Genomic DNA, 15,376 nt, shown 5'->3' with positions numbered 1-15,376 from the left:
TTTTCTTTTTTTTTTTTGAGGTTTTTGCTATAGGGCGCATGTACTCGCCAGACAAACAGAAAGAGACAGACAGAAAGAGAAATCACCTCCCAGGGGGGATGGCAACACCGCAGTTCCTTCTCCTCCATTCTCCTCTCAGGATCTTGGGCACGCACGCACACGTGCCCGGCATGAGTTTAAGCCACCAGGTCCGGGACTCGAACCGCGGTTGACTACGTGGGAGTCCAGTGACATAGCCATTATGCTAACTGCTGGTCCCATTTGGATACTACTTTCTTTCTAAGGTGTACTTAACATAAACAGAATTAGCAGATTGTTTTGGCATTAGAATAAATTACTGTTTGTCTTTAAAAATTCAGGAGCTGGGGCCAGCAGGTGGTGTGGTTGTTAAAGTGCTAGATTCCCACATGGTCCAGCAGGTGGTGTGGTGGTTAAAGCACTGGACTTCCACATGGTCCACTATGGTTCAAGCCCTGGACCTGGAAGCTTGTAAATAATGTTGGGTACATGTGCATGTGTGCCCCAAATCCTGAGAATGGAAGAGAAGGGATTATGGCATGGCCATCTGCCTTGGAGGGTGTATTTCTTTCTCTTTTTTTTTTGTAGAGATTTTTTGCATTAGAGCATGTGTACTCCCCAAAGAAAGACAGAGACATTGATAGGGAAAGTGAGAAATCACACCCCCAAGGGGATGGTCATGCTTCAATCCCTTCTCCTCCATTCTCCTCCCGGGATGTTGGGCACACATGCACGTGCGTCCAGCATGAGTTTCAAACCACCAGATCTCAGACTCGTCTGCCATGTGGGAGTCCAGTGACATAATGGCCATTCCATTTGCTGGCCCTGGTGATTTCTTTCCCCCTCTCTACCTCTCTCCAGTGAGTGTATACGCCTATGGTGAAAACCTAAAATAAATAAATAAATAAAATCAAGAGCCGTTATTGTTAGTTATACTGTGTGTGTATGTGTGTGTGTGTGTGTGTGTGTGTATTTTAAAGATTTTTCTAATTTCCATGAATGGGTCTTGGCAACAGTTGCTGCTTAATATTGTTTACTAGATATATTCTTAAACAGTAGATGAGTGAAACTGTATATTTTAAGTGACTTCTTAAAATCGACTTTATTATTTAGTGCAGTTTTAGAGCTGAAGTTAAAAAGAATTCCCATCTATCAGTACCCTACACATATATAGCCTCCTCCACTATCACCATCTCCCTCCAGAGAGGGGTATTTATTACAATTGATGAGCCTCTACTGATCCATGATTATTCCCCCAAATCCATAGTTTCCATTAAGGTCACTCTTTGACATTTTTGTTTTGTAAAGAGACAGGGTCTTACTATGCTACCCAGTCTGGCCTCGAACTTGTAATCCTCCTGCCTCAGACTCCTGGATACCTGGGATTGTAGACACATGTCATTATGCTGGCTTTGACTTTTTACTTTCCAAGGAGACTTTTTCTTTTTTTTTTTTTTGAGAGGGTTTTGCTATACGGCGTGTGCACTCGCCAGACAGACAGAGAGAGACAGAGAGACAGAAAGCGAGAAATCACCTCCCAGGGGGGCTGGCCACACCACAGTCCCTTCTCCACTCTCCTCTTGGGATCTTGGGCACGCACGCACATGCGCCCGGCATGAGTTTAAGCCACCAGTCAGGACTCGAACCGTGGTGGACTACATGAGAGTCCAGCGACATAGCCATTATGCTAACTGCTGGTCCCTCAAGGAGACTTCTAGAAAGGAAGGAAGGAAAGAAGAAAGGAAGGAAGATAAGAAACGTATAGTGAATAAAATGGGATTCTTAATTTGTCTCCTATGAAAAGCAGTTCTCAGGACCAGCAGATGGCATAATGGTTACGTTGCTGGACTCCCACGTAGTCGACCATGGTTCAAGTCCCAGACTTGACAACTTAAAACTCACACTGGATGTGTGTACCCAAAGTCCCGAGAGGAAAATGGAGAAGGGATTGTGGCGTGGCCATCCTCCCTGGGGAGTAATTTTTCACTTTCTGTCTTTTTGGTGAGTGGACTTACCCGATAGCAAAAATGTCTCTTTAAAAAAAAAAAGAAAGAAAGAAAAGCAGTTCTCGTCAGGACAATCTAAGGTGTTGTAAACGTGACCTTTCTATGAGGATATGGCATTTAGTCCTAGGTTCTATAGTATTTGTGTGATAAAGTTAGTATGACAAGGCTCTGGAGAGTCACATGGGGAAGGTAAGAAAGGTGCCAGGCGTCAGACTATAAACAGAAGGAGATGCTACCAGGGGGTTTTACATCAAGTCCGTAACATGGTGGGCTATTTTAATTCCTGATCTATCAAGGACAAAAAGAAATTGCTGGGTTTATTAATAAAATACAGTAGGGAGCTGAGTTATGTTTTAGGTAGAATTCTATGCCTGTATGGATAGTGAAAAGGTGGAATCTTGACACATGTTTGATGAGTTTTTTGAGAACATAAAAATGATAGGTAATCCGTAGACTTTGTGTTGGTTTTGATTTTTGCCATAGGGTGTGTGTGCTGGCCAGAGAGAGACAGTGAAAGGCAAAGTGAGAAATCATTCCCAAGGGGGTAATGGCCATGTAACAATCCCTTCTCCTCCATTCAACTCCTTGGATTTTGGGGGGGCATGCACACACATGCGCTTGGCATGATTGCCCAGCCTCTGAGTCCAAGACTCCAACTGCGGTCCTCCATGTGGGAGTCCAGCATCTTAACCACCATATCACCTGCTAGCCCATCCATAGTCTATTAAACTGTTAAAATTGAAAGGGATGAAAGATCTTCTCTAACCCTAGCTGCATGTTAGTTTCAAATAGATCGTTTCCCTGGGATAGTTTAACAGATGGGAGGAGAAGAGATTGTGGCATGGCCATTTCCCCTGTGGGGTGCTTTCTCACTTTCCCTCTCTTCACCTCTGTCTCTATCTCTGGTGAGTGCACACACTTTCTAGCAAATTAAAAAGCAAAACAAAAAGTGATTACCTATACATGTTCAGCAGTTCACTTTTTTATTTCACTAGCTATGCTTGTGAGTGGTGCCCCATAGAATAAGTAGTGGAGATTGTTTTTGCTGGGATAAATGCACACCAAGCCTGCCACATTCTTTCCTAGGTGCTTAAGGGAGCCACACCCAAATGTAAAGTGCCTGGCACAGGATTAGAAATGTGGCTTGTGCCCACAGAGCAAATATTTTTCTCTGTTCCATGCTTCCTGGCTAACGCAGGAATTGAATCTTGGCCTCTGCTGCCCCGTGATTCAATAAGTTAAGAGGAATTTGTGAGCTGTAAACACTTCAGGGCTCCGTATTTGAATCCTCGGCTCGTTTTCTGTCTTACTGTCCCCCTGGTGTTTGGGGTTGGTCCCTTCAGGTTTTTCTTCTGTACATATCAAAAGATCAGGTTGGCCTACCTTGGAGTAAACGTGATACCCTGCCAACACAAAGTGATTTAGAAATGTTAATACATTTTACCGAGCCAGCATTTCTAGCATGTATATTTAAAACCACCATAAAGCATATACCTGTCATGTTAAGGAATGTGCCAAGGGCAAGTATCAGACCTGCTGGGGGAGTCTGGGATGGGTGTTTTGCTACATTGCAGGGTTATGCCCCGGCAACCTCCGTGAGGCCTGTGGTGTGGGCAGGGAGTGGTTTATAAATATTGAAGCCATTTTATTCATTAATTTTAGAATTCCTCCATGCAGTAGTACTCCTGTTTGTCCATCCATGCGTTATGGGGCTCTGGGATATTTCCATATTGGCAGATGGAGGACGGGTGCTCAGCCTGGAAGATCTGCCAGAGTCAGAAAATCAAGGTAACAAAACAATCAGATGAGCAAGAGCTGGTTTTCTGAGCTTCATGGCGAACAGAACATTTGGACAGAAAATCTTTCTGGACATTTCTGATTTCTTTGAAAGAGTTAAGTTTAGTGACCCCGCGAGGAAGAGCATTGTTGGCTCAGAGTGGAATGGTAGAGTCACTTTGGTTTTTGTCCTTTTATTCTTGTGTTCTCCATGGCAATAATGCCATCATTGTCATTTGGTGGGACATCAAATAATTTATTCATAAGATAAATTATTTGTAATTTGGTGACAGGGTTTTTGCTTCAAGCATTTTGCAAATTGACACAATGATGGTAGGGTAGTTCTTCATATCATATTGTCTAAATATTTGTTAGAAAAGGACAGAGAGTTGTGATTTTAAGTGCATTGAAGAATTATGTATTTTAAGGTTTTTATTATTTTTTTTGAAAAGCAGGAAGTAGCTGACTATTAAATGTGTATTCCTGGATCAGCCAGTGGCATGGTAGTTAAGGTAGCTGGATTCCACATGACTGACCATGCAGTTCATCTCGAACCCAGAGGTTTGAAAAACACATCCGATATGTACGTGTGTGCCCAGGCTCCTAAGAGGCAAGAGACTAGAGGAAAAGGGATTGTAGTGTGACCATGCTTCATGGGGGTGATTTCTCTTTCTCTCTGATGAGCACATGTGCCCAGTGGCAAGATTGAGAAAAGAAAATGTGTATTCCCACCATTTAAATTAGCCATTCTAAGTAGATAAAGTAATAGGTAAAAATAACATCTATTTTTAATAAAAGGCAGCAGTGTGACAGTGAGTGAGAAAGAACAAATCGAATTTTAAATTCAGCGAAGCACTTAGATAACTGAACCTCATTTGGTTTCGTCTGTAACAAAGGTTTATGGATGTTTACACCACAGGGTTGTTCATGAGGTTGATGTGAGGATACAAAAAGTTCATGGAAAAATGAAATAAAAGTACATGTTTATTTCTGTGAAAAAGTTTTCAAATCTCTGCATGGTTATTTCATGATGTATACTTTTATGCTATTTTGGGAGACGCCCCCCCCCCATACTTAGAAGTTAAAAAAAATACTAAAACAAAACAAAACACTGTTCAGATTCTACTCCGGGTGCTTTCTTGCAGAGACAGGATTGTATAGTGGACAAAGCACGAGGATTGAAGTTGCGTAGACGTGGGTGTGAATTATGGCTTTGACTATTGCACTGTGCTTGGTGGATGAGTTAGTTTAATGGCCTTGAACCTCTCCTTGTACATCTGTAAAGTCGCTTTGATCATCTCACCTTTGTAAGATAAGGTACAGTGCATGACTGCCTCTGAGACACTTAGGAGCTACAGAGCAGGCAGTTTCTCCAGTCTGGATGGCCGTCTGAGCGGAGTGTGTGAGCCTAAGTGTGCGTGTGTGTGTGTCTGTCAATGTAATAGGGACCACATCACCGACAGCTGCCTTCTAGTGCATGACCATGCTGTTTCTGTTCCATTTACAGCTGTCTTCCAGAAGGCCACTCGGGCATGGACACCTCCTTCCACACCTGCAGGAGCACAGGTGGTAGTGTAATCACCCTGTCACAAAACTGCTAAGGCCGTCTCAGGGACGTGTACGCCAGGAGAGGAAGGCGGTGTCTACGGGCCACCTAGCCATGCCTTTTGGTCTGAAGCTCCGCCGGACACGGCGCTACAACGTCTTAAGCAAGAACTGCTTTGTCACCCGGATTCGCCTGTTGGACAGCAATGTTATCGAGTGTACTCTGTCGGTGGAAAGCACAGGGCAAGAGTGCCTGGAGGCTGTGGCCCAGAGGCTGGAACTGCGAGAGGTAAGAGTGTGTGTGCGTGTCTGCGGTGGGTGTATGAGGGAGAACTCACGAAAGGACCCAGCCGTCTGTTCCTTGGCACCTGCCATGTTTTTTTCAGCCTAAGTAATGGATGTTTGAGAGTCCTGTTCTCAGTATGGCGTGATCTTAGCAGCCTGCAGTGGAGCAGAAGGCATGCGCTGATGTTGCAGGAAGCAAGGACACCACCGAGGGCTTGCATGGGGTGGTGGGTTCCTTTTTGTTTCGGCTGGTGAGGAGGTTTTGGGAGAGTTGAAAATGACTTTCCCCTCCGAGATGTTTTCTCTCTTTAAAACAGTCGAGTGGGTCGCTGGTATTTTGGAATCCGGCAAGGAGAAAACACCCACATATGGATGGATGCAGCTGCTTTTGTTTGTTTGTTTCTATATTTTCTCCTTCACAAAGAAAAGATGAGGAAGGCATTTAAAGTGCGTATGGTGAGTGTGACCAGGGAGACTTTTTGTGGGAGCTTGTGAAATAGGGGTTTTGTTCCTTTTCAGATTCCTCATGGCCTTGTTTTCTTTATCTGTGAAGTCGCTTTGGGCGCTAAGCAAGTCCCGGTCGATGCTTAGACGGTCACATGCTCCCTCTTTACAAGAGACCCTTAGTGCAGTACGTCCCGTGTGGAAAGCAAGCCCAGCTTTTTTCAGCCTTACATTCAGGACAAGAGACTTCTGTGAGAAGTCCACATGTAAGCATCTCGAGACCCACGTCACATATTGGCTGATTGCTTGCCAGTGCTGCATCCCACACCCTTGAGATTCAAATACTCCCTAGGATAAGGAAGAGCTGTGTAATTATCCTGGCTCTCCTAGGGTCAAGGGCAGCATTGTCCCTCATCTCAGGTGACAAGCACTGAGCTAAAAGATCTTTTTTTTTTTTAAAAAAGACATATGCCTAACAGTAGGGAATCTGGCATTTAAATGTTAGGTTGTCAGGAATGATGTATTTTTCTTTTGTGTGTGAGACGTGATCATAGTGGTCACTCTTCAGCTGCACAGAAGAATTGGGGTCTCAGAAGGTCTTCCCCTGGTGTCCTCCACAGGCTGCTTTATTCTCTGGGGCCTGGCTCACCTGGGGAACTTGTGTCTTCTGATGTTCTTTGCATTCATACTTCGATTTCAGCCAGCAGGTCTTCCCTTGTAGTTTATTTTCCTATGCAAGAGATGACCCTGGATGAAAGATACATGTAGCATGGTAGCTGGCATGACCGAATAACCACAGGAAATGTTCTGACCTTGTTGATTGTCAGGTAGCTGACTCATTTTTGCATGTTAGAACATTAGGGTTTATATCTTTAAACACATTTATGTGCATACACATGAAAAACTTAATACGAGAGATGGCTTAAACAAGGAATTTTCTTGAATTCTTGCAGAAAATGTAATTATGGACCATTTAATAAGATATACAGTGGTGGGGCCAGCAGATGGCATAATGGTTACAGCACTAGACTCCCATGTATTTGCAGTGGTTTGAGTCCTGGACCTGGCGGCTTAAAACTCGTGCCTGGCTTGTGTGTGTGTGTGCCTAAGATCCCGAGCAAAGAATGGAGAAGAATGGATTGTAGTGTGGCCATCTCCTTTGGGGGGCAATTTTTTTTTCTTTTTTTTCTTTTTTCTTTTTTTTGAGAGGTTTTTGCTATAGGGTGCATGTGCTCGCCAGACAGACAAGAGAGACAGAAAGCGAGAAGTCACCCCCCAGGGAGGATGGCCACACTGCAGTCCCTTCTCCTCCATTCTCCTCTCGGGATCTTGGGCACGCACACACACGTGCCCGGTGTGGGTTTTAAACCACCATGTCCGGGACGCGAACCGCGGTCAACTACATGGGAGTCCAGTGACATAGCCATTACACTAACTGCTGGGGGGCAATTTCTTGCTTTCTATCTCTCTGTCTATCTGACAAGCACATGCACCCTATAACAAAAATCTCTCAAAAAAGTTACTGAACCTCTCTGACATCATTTTTTCACCTATGAAATGGGAAAAAGGATGCTTAAGTAATAGGGAGCTCATAAATATGAAATTAGAGACCCTGGAAAGCATTTAGTGCAGTTTTGAGTAATTTATAATTTAAGTAATAATTTTTAATTCAAATTAAGGTCTTGAAAAATAAATTTTCATTAAGGAAAATATTGAGTATTACTGAACCTCTCTGACATCATTTTTTCACCTATGAAATGGGAAAAAGGATGCTTAAGTAATAGGGAGCTCATAAATATGAAATTAGAGACCCTGGAAAGCATTTAGTGCAGTTTTGAGTAATTTATAATTTAAGTAATAATTTTTAATTCAAATTAAGGTCTTGAAAAATAAATTTTCATTAAGGAAAATATTGAGTAACCATAATAACTTGGTGCTAAGTACTGTTCTAGGACTTGGTGAAATGAAGATAAGTAATCATTTTGTCTTCAAGACATACACCTGCGACCAGCAGATGGTGTAATAGTTACGTCGCTGGACTCCCATGTAGTCAACCCTGGTTCAAGTCCTGAACCCAGCAGCTTAAAACTCATGTTGGACATGTGTGTGCGTGTGCCTAAAATCCCGAGAGTAGGGTGGAGGAGAAGGGATTGTGGTATGACCATGCCCCCTGAGGGGTGATTTCTTGCTTTCTATCTCTCTGTCTCTTCAGTGAGCGCATGTGCCCTATAGCAGAAGTCTTAAGAAAAAGACATACACCTAACAGCACACGTACACCTAACAATAGAGGAATCTAGCATTTAAATATTAGGTTTTCAGGAATGATGTATTTTTCTGTTGTATGTTTTTCTATGCAAAAATGCGTTATGACTTTCCCAACAACCCAATGCATGTGAAAATTGCATGTGATTTGTGCTAAAATAGAATGCAGCGACATGCCCCACAGGCAGTGGCTCTCCTTAGAATTGCGCAGTGCACGTTCAGACCCATCGAGTGCTGCCCCTCTGCCACGGGAAGAGAAGGCATTAGAGAGAAGGAACAGGGCCTTCATTCTTTGAAATGGAACTGGAAGGATACGTAGAAGTTCAGCAGCTAGAAAAGAAGGCAAGCGCATCTTTAGCGCAGGAGACCGGAGGAGTTTCAAAGATCCAACGATGTAAACGAGCAGCCACCATTCTCGGGTTGAAAAAGCATCTCTGAATCACAGGGTAGAGCTGAAGTGTATGGTGAAAGGCAAGGGGTGTCTGGAGATGTGGATGGCAATGATGACTTTCAGCAGATTGTTGTTTCTCTCAGTGAGAGGGCAGAGGTCAACCTGGGATTATCCTCCAACTGCATTGTCCCAGAGGATAAAGCCATGGAATCCAGATCCTAATGCCAAGCCTGCGTTATGGTGTGATTGATGTTCCAGTGCTAAGGTGGGGTTTGCATTTATTGCTGGCTTTATTTTGACATGCCCTCAATGACTGTATCCACATGAGAGCAAATCACTTTCTTTTTGAATTTGACGCTGTCATTCTGTGACAGAGAACATTGAAGGTGTGACCTTCTATGAATCAATCCTATGCATACTCTTGAATTAAAGGATAAGTTAGAGTAATCCAATCCTTCGTTCTTCATCTGTACATACACACCTCCAGGAGGAATGCACCCTCTGCCCCAAGCACAAGTGGGAAAGGGAAGCACCTGGTCTACCCCACACACCTGGACACTGTTTCTAGGTCATTTTCTAAATGAAGCAGGTGGTGCTTTAGAGGAGGTGAAACTCCATGTAAAATGTAACACAACATGTAGTCCTTATCATGACTTGGAAACCAGATGGCTGTGGGTATTTGGCTTTGCCAATAGACGGTGGCTTAGATGTCTCCTAAATTTTATGGTAGCTTTATATTAGGAAAAGGATGTATGATAGATCTCAATTTTTTTTTTCATTATATTAGGAAAAGGATATATGATAGATCTCAATTTTTTTTTTTTCTAAAGAGGTTTTTGCCTTAGGATGCATATCCTCGCTAGAGAGAGAACAGGCAGTGAGAGGGAAGTGAGAAATCACTCCTCAGGGGCTATAGATACACCTCAGTCCCTCCACATTCTTCTCGGGGATCTTGGGCATACACACACATGGGCCTGGCATGATTTTCAAGCCACCGAGTCTGGTACTCGAACCACAGTCAGCCATGTGGGAGTCCAGCAATGTAAGTGCTACTTCATATGCTGGCCCCTTCAATTGTTTTACATTTAATTTTAATCTGTATAGTTGGCTTTGCCATTTAATTTTATTAGAGAGCTTTAAAATAGAATTTGTTCTTAAAGACTTTAGAGTTTGAGGGCAATTTTAGATTCATAGCAAAAGTGAAAGGAGGGTGCAGAGACATCCCTCATACCCCATGCCCTCACATGTGCCCAGTGTCCCCACACTCAGCATCCCCCACAGGGTGGTACGTTGGTTATTGCCAATGAACCTGCATTGACACATTAGCACTAGAAGCCCATAGTATACGTCAGGGTTCACTCTGGATATTAGACATTCTGTGGGTTTGGACAAATGTCTAATGATGTACCTCTATAGGGAAATGTTTTGAGCATCGAGTCCACATGAATGCACTGATGTCCTGCTATTTAACACAGAATTCAGAACAGTCCAGGCCTGGTTCATGTGGTTGGAGGGTACAGTGGAGCTATGGGACAGTTGGATATGATTGCGTCCTGCCCCCACTAACTGTAGAATTTAGAGACTAAGACAAACAAGAAACAAAGCAAAGGGAACAGTTTGTGTAGAGGTACTGAAACGGGGAAGAACATGGAATTTTCAGTGAAGGGCAGAGTTGAGTTAGCACTGATCTATTTGTGTGTGTGTGTATGGAGGAGGAATGGCGGGAAAGGGGAGCTTCGAAGGGTAGACTGGAGTCCTGTTTGTAAGAATTTGATACATCTGTATAGGGCGTTTTAACTAGATTCTGTGGGATAGGATCTAGTATTTCTAAAATGTGTTACAAATAGAGGACCAGCAGTTAGCGTAATAGCTATGTCGCTGGACTCCCATGTAGTCGACCGTGGTTCGAGTCCCCAACCTGTTGACTTAAACTCATGCCAGGTGTATGTGTGAACGTGCCCAAGATCCCCAGAGGAGAGTGGAGGAGAAGGGATTGTGGTGTGGCCATCCCCTGTGGGGGGTGATTTCTCACTTTCTGTCTCTCTGTCTTTCTGGCGAGCACATGCGCCCTATAGCAAAAAAAATAGAAAAAAAAGAAAAAGTGTGTTACAAAGAGCAGTGAAAGTAATCACTACCTTTTAATGTCCTATATACTAGTCTAAGCAGGTTGTAGCTATTAACTCATTGAATTCTTGTAACAAATCCATGAGGTGGCTACTCTTACTGTCCACGTCTTACACAAGAGAGACCATAGCTCAGGACGAACTGTTTGCAGTGGCTGGGCTGGCCAGTTGGTAGGTTGGTTCAAACCCAGGCTGGCTGACTTCACTGTTGTAGTTCCCAGAGATATCAGTGGAAGAAAGGGGCTATGATGAAGAAAGGGGGCCGTGGGGAATCACTCTCTTAAGTTCTGTAGTGAAAAAAAGTTAATAAAAGGTGTTTTGCTCAATACTTCACAATTATGTTGGTCTTCTAGTAGATACTCTCTTAAATTATTAGGGGCATAATACAGTGCTGTGAGAAGAAAAGTCATCAAAAGACACCCGAGAGGAGTGTGACCCGGTCACCTTGCATTTTGGGAAAACAGCCCGATAGTAGAAAAGAAGAGGGATTAGAAGGAGGAACAGAGATGCCAGAGGACATAACCATCTTGGCAAGAGGTATAAAATAACTCCTTAGGAAAAAAATGTTTTTCAGTTGCTTTAAAGGTCAGGAAAAAATTAGGTATGAGTTTCTGAATGGCAACTCTATTAAGGATGAGATTTGAGAGATGCAGGAGGCTCAGATAATCAGAATGCTGGTACTGTCATAATATATTGGGATCCATGGATGTAACCCTCTTCACCCAAATGAAATCTTAGGCAAAACTTCAGTGTAGCACATGGAGCTGACCTGTTTGCAGAGGAGACGGGATTATTGGAGCTCCCGCTCGGTTTGCAAAGCACTGACCACTGGTCATGATGTAGTTTGTATGCCTGTGGTCTCAGGGATGTTGAGGCAGGAGAAGATCTCAAGTTTGAAGCCAGCCTGGACAACACAGACCTCATCTTCAAGAAAATGAAAAGAAAACCGTAAACCTAGCTTAAGAGAGAAATAGCAAGCCCAGCCTCTGTGGCATGGTTGGGAGTGTAGTGGTCTGTGGAACTGGAAAGCACATGTTGACCATGGTTTGAGTCCCTGGCCCGGTTGGCCTGAGACACACCAGGCATGTGTATATGTGACCAGGGTTTGGAGAACTGGAGTGCTGGAGAAGGGGATCGTGGCATGGCCAGGCCCCCAGGAGAGTGCTTTGCTCTCAGGTGCACACACATGCATGAGTGCATGCCATTATGAGTCATTAAAAAGGACACACAACTGAGGAACAGCCAGAACAATGTTCCCTGATGACTAATTCTCATATTTTAAAAATAAATGCATGGGATGGCAGCAGGGTTTAGTGTCTTGGAATGTGAGCTTGAACCAAACTGCCTTTGAATCCTGGGTCTGCCGCTCGTTAGCTAAGTACAGTAATTTTAAGATACTCAACTATGCTGTGTCTGCTTTCTCATCTGTGAAATGGAAATGATAATAGTACAATAGCAATAGGATTCAAAGAGTTAGCTTTGTGAAGTTGCAACAGTGTCACAGCCACTGGGCTGACAAATTGGGAGGTTGGTTCAAACCCAGGAAGGCAGACCTTGCTGTTCTGGTTCCCAGAGGAGTGTCATGAGCGAGGGGGCTGCAATGAGGTGCTTTGGAGAATTGCCCTTCTATGGTCCATATGAAAAATAGAAAAAAGAAAAGAAAACATTGGCGATTCACCCAGTGTTTCATACTGACTTTGCCTTACAGGACATTCTGAATACAGGACTTCTCTGCCAGACACCGGACAGGCGCTCAGCCTCTGTTGTGTCACTTCCAGAGACCGAGCTCGCATCCTCTTATGGGGATGCTTGTTCCACTTGAAGATGGCTTTAGTTACTAGAAACCATAATCATATTAAGTAGCCAAGTCTTTCAGTTCCTTGAACTTTGTCTCAGTAGCCCATGTGGCTTCTGAGCACTTGAAACGTGGCTGGCTTGAACTAGGGTATGCAAGTGTGAGAGGCATTAGATTTTTGAAGACTTAGTATGAATGAAGGAAGGTAAAATACCTCATTCATGATTTTTATATTCAAAATATAATTTTGACGAAATAGTATTTCAAATATGTAATTTTAAATAAAAACCTATTAAGTAATTTAACCTTTGGTACATTTTAAATATAGTACTAGGATATTTAAAGTTAAATATATATCACTCACATTCTTTCTACTAAGTAGTGTTATTCTAATAACAGCAAAGAGGACCCCAGTGAAATTAGGAATTCTAAAATAATATAAAAATATGCAAGAATGATATTCTTTAGGGATAATCTTTTTTTTTTGGAGAGATTTTTTCACTATAGGGCGCGTGCGCTCGCCAGAGACATAGAGACAGAAAGCGAGAAATCACCCTCCAGGGGGGATGGTCACGCCGCAATCCCTTCTCCTCCATTCTCCTCTCGGGATCTTGGACATGCACACATGCACACGTGCCCGGTGTGAGTTTTAAGCCACTGGGTCCGGGACGCGAACCGCGGTCGACTACGTGGGAGTCCAGCGACATAGCCATTACACTAACTGCTGGTTCCCAGGGATAATCTTTTTTTAACAGATTTTTGCTATAGGGTGTGTGTGCTTGCTGGAGAGACAGAGAGACAGAAAGAAATCACCACTCGGAGGGATGGCCATGCTGCAGTCCCTTCTCCTCCATTCTCCTCTCGGGATCTTGAGCACACATGCTTGGCATGATAGTTTTAAGCTGCCGGGTTTGGTACTTGAACCACAGTCAACTATGTAGGAGTCCAGTGATGTAACTGCTATGCCATCTGCTGGTTCTCTTTAGGGATCATCTTAACTCTACTTTTTTTTTTTTTTTAATTTGCCAAGAGCGTGTGACCTCACCAGAGAAAGAGAAAGGGAGAAAACACCCACCGTGGTGTATGGTCATACCACAGTCCTTTCTCCTTCATTCCTCCATCCTTTCAGGATTTGGGGTACACACACACACATACTCAGAGTATGTTTTAAGCCACCAGGTCAGGGACTGGAATTGTGTGGTTGGCCATGTAGAATCCAGTTCATTTTAACTCACCAGGCCCATGGGCTGAGTCCTTGACTCAACTTTTTTTTTTTTTTTTTTAAGGTTTTTGCTATAGGATGCTTGCTGGAGAGAGAGACAGAGACAGTGAAAGGTAAAATGAGAAATCAGCCTCTGGGCAGATGAACATGCTGCAATCCCTTCTCTTCCATTCTTCTCCTGGATTTTGGGCACACACACACACACACACACACACACACACACACAAACCACCAGGTATGGAGCTTAAACCTGCAGCTGGCCATGTGAGAGTCCAGTGCCTTAACCACCATGCCATCTACTAACCCCAGCCTTGCCTCAGCCTTAAAAACAATAAATGGAGGAGGGATAAATGACCTCAGGTACTCCTGAATCGAAGTAGAACACCGCAGTTTTCCTGGGAAATTCTGTGTTCCGGAAAACGGTAAATTTGAAAACACTTAGTCTCTCCAAAGGGTAAAAGAGCACCAGTTTTCAAAGGATCTACAAAACACACAGAATCATAGTCATTTCATAGGGTAGATGGTTATCCTTTAATGCATCTCCTTTTAATTTTGCAGGTTTATATTTCCATCTTTACTAAAATCTGATTTACCCAAAGCTATCGGCGACGGTAGAAAGTTTTCACATTTTGCTAATTTCATAATGGCTAAAGTTCATAAAGATATAGAAATTTAACATTCATTTCCTGTCATCAAGGAAAAATTAACTTACATTAAGCATACTCTGCGGTTTGATTTTATGCCAGTCTTTTGACAATTGGTAACTTATGTGTGATTTTTCAGAGTAATGATTAAATGAAACACCTCATTCTCTGGCCCGGCCAGATAATTGTGGAATTCTGCTTTGTTTTATAGCTTGCTTAACCATAGCCATATATGTGTATATTTGCAGAGGATTAAAATAGTCAGCACTGATTAAAAAATATCCTGAAGTAGAGACTTCTCAGGGGAAACTTCTGGTCTTTGAATTTTACATTGCTTTTTTGTCTTTGTAAAGATTATAACGTAAAGTCTCATTAGGTTAATGTCAGTCCTGTACTGTTAACGGCACTATCATCTTCATTTTCTAGGTATAGAAATCCTAGGTGAAATAATTGCCCAAACTTACCTTGTCTTTATCTTTTTGTATATTCTGAGTCAGTCTCAGATGTGTGGTTTGTGTATTCTGAGTGAGTCTCAGATATGTGGTTTTTCTTGGCTATGAGATTTGCTTCTTGGGTATATGTTACTCTGTATTTCTTTTCCTATACTTTTATTAAGAGATTGGCTAGGGGAACCAGCAGTTGTTGTAATGACTATGCCACTGGACTCCCATGTAGCCAACCGCAGTTCGAGTCCTGGACCGGTGGCTTAAACTCACGCCGGGCGTGTGTGCGTGCGTGCCTAAGATCCCAAGAGGAGAATGGAGGAGAAGGGATTGCAATGTGGCCATACCCCCTGGGGGGTGATTTCTCGCTTTCTGTCTCTCTGTCTCTGTCTTTCTGGTGAGCGTGTGCACCCGATAGCAAA

General features: G+C 43.2%; 1 protein-coding gene across 2 annotated transcripts in view; it reads left to right on the top strand.

Moving 5' to 3' along the window:
* PTPN14 (protein tyrosine phosphatase non-receptor type 14) overlaps positions 1-15,376 on the top strand; it is a 206,881-nt gene that overhangs the window by 80,876 nt on the left and 110,629 nt on the right. Inside the window, exons 1-2 of one of the 2 annotated variants that reach the window (XM_027774712.1) lie at positions 3,723-3,812; positions 5,308-5,634. In XM_027774712.1, the coding sequence (XP_027630513.1) occupies positions 5,461-5,634 (174 nt within the window). In that variant the 5' untranslated portion in view covers positions 3,723-3,812; positions 5,308-5,460. Of the gene's footprint in view, positions 1-3,722; positions 3,813-5,307; positions 5,635-15,376 lie in introns of those variants that run through there. The other variant, XM_006155825.3, reaches the window with a different exon arrangement.

The sequence above is a fragment of the Tupaia chinensis genome, unplaced genomic scaffold (assembly GCF_000334495.1).
Source record: "Tupaia chinensis unplaced genomic scaffold, TupChi_1.0 Scaffold000473_1, whole genome shotgun sequence".
NCBI classification, from domain to species: Eukaryota; Metazoa; Chordata; class Mammalia; order Scandentia; family Tupaiidae; genus Tupaia; species Tupaia belangeri.
The sequence above is the reverse complement of the archived record's forward strand: the minus strand, read 5'-3'. Positions and strand labels throughout refer to the sequence as shown.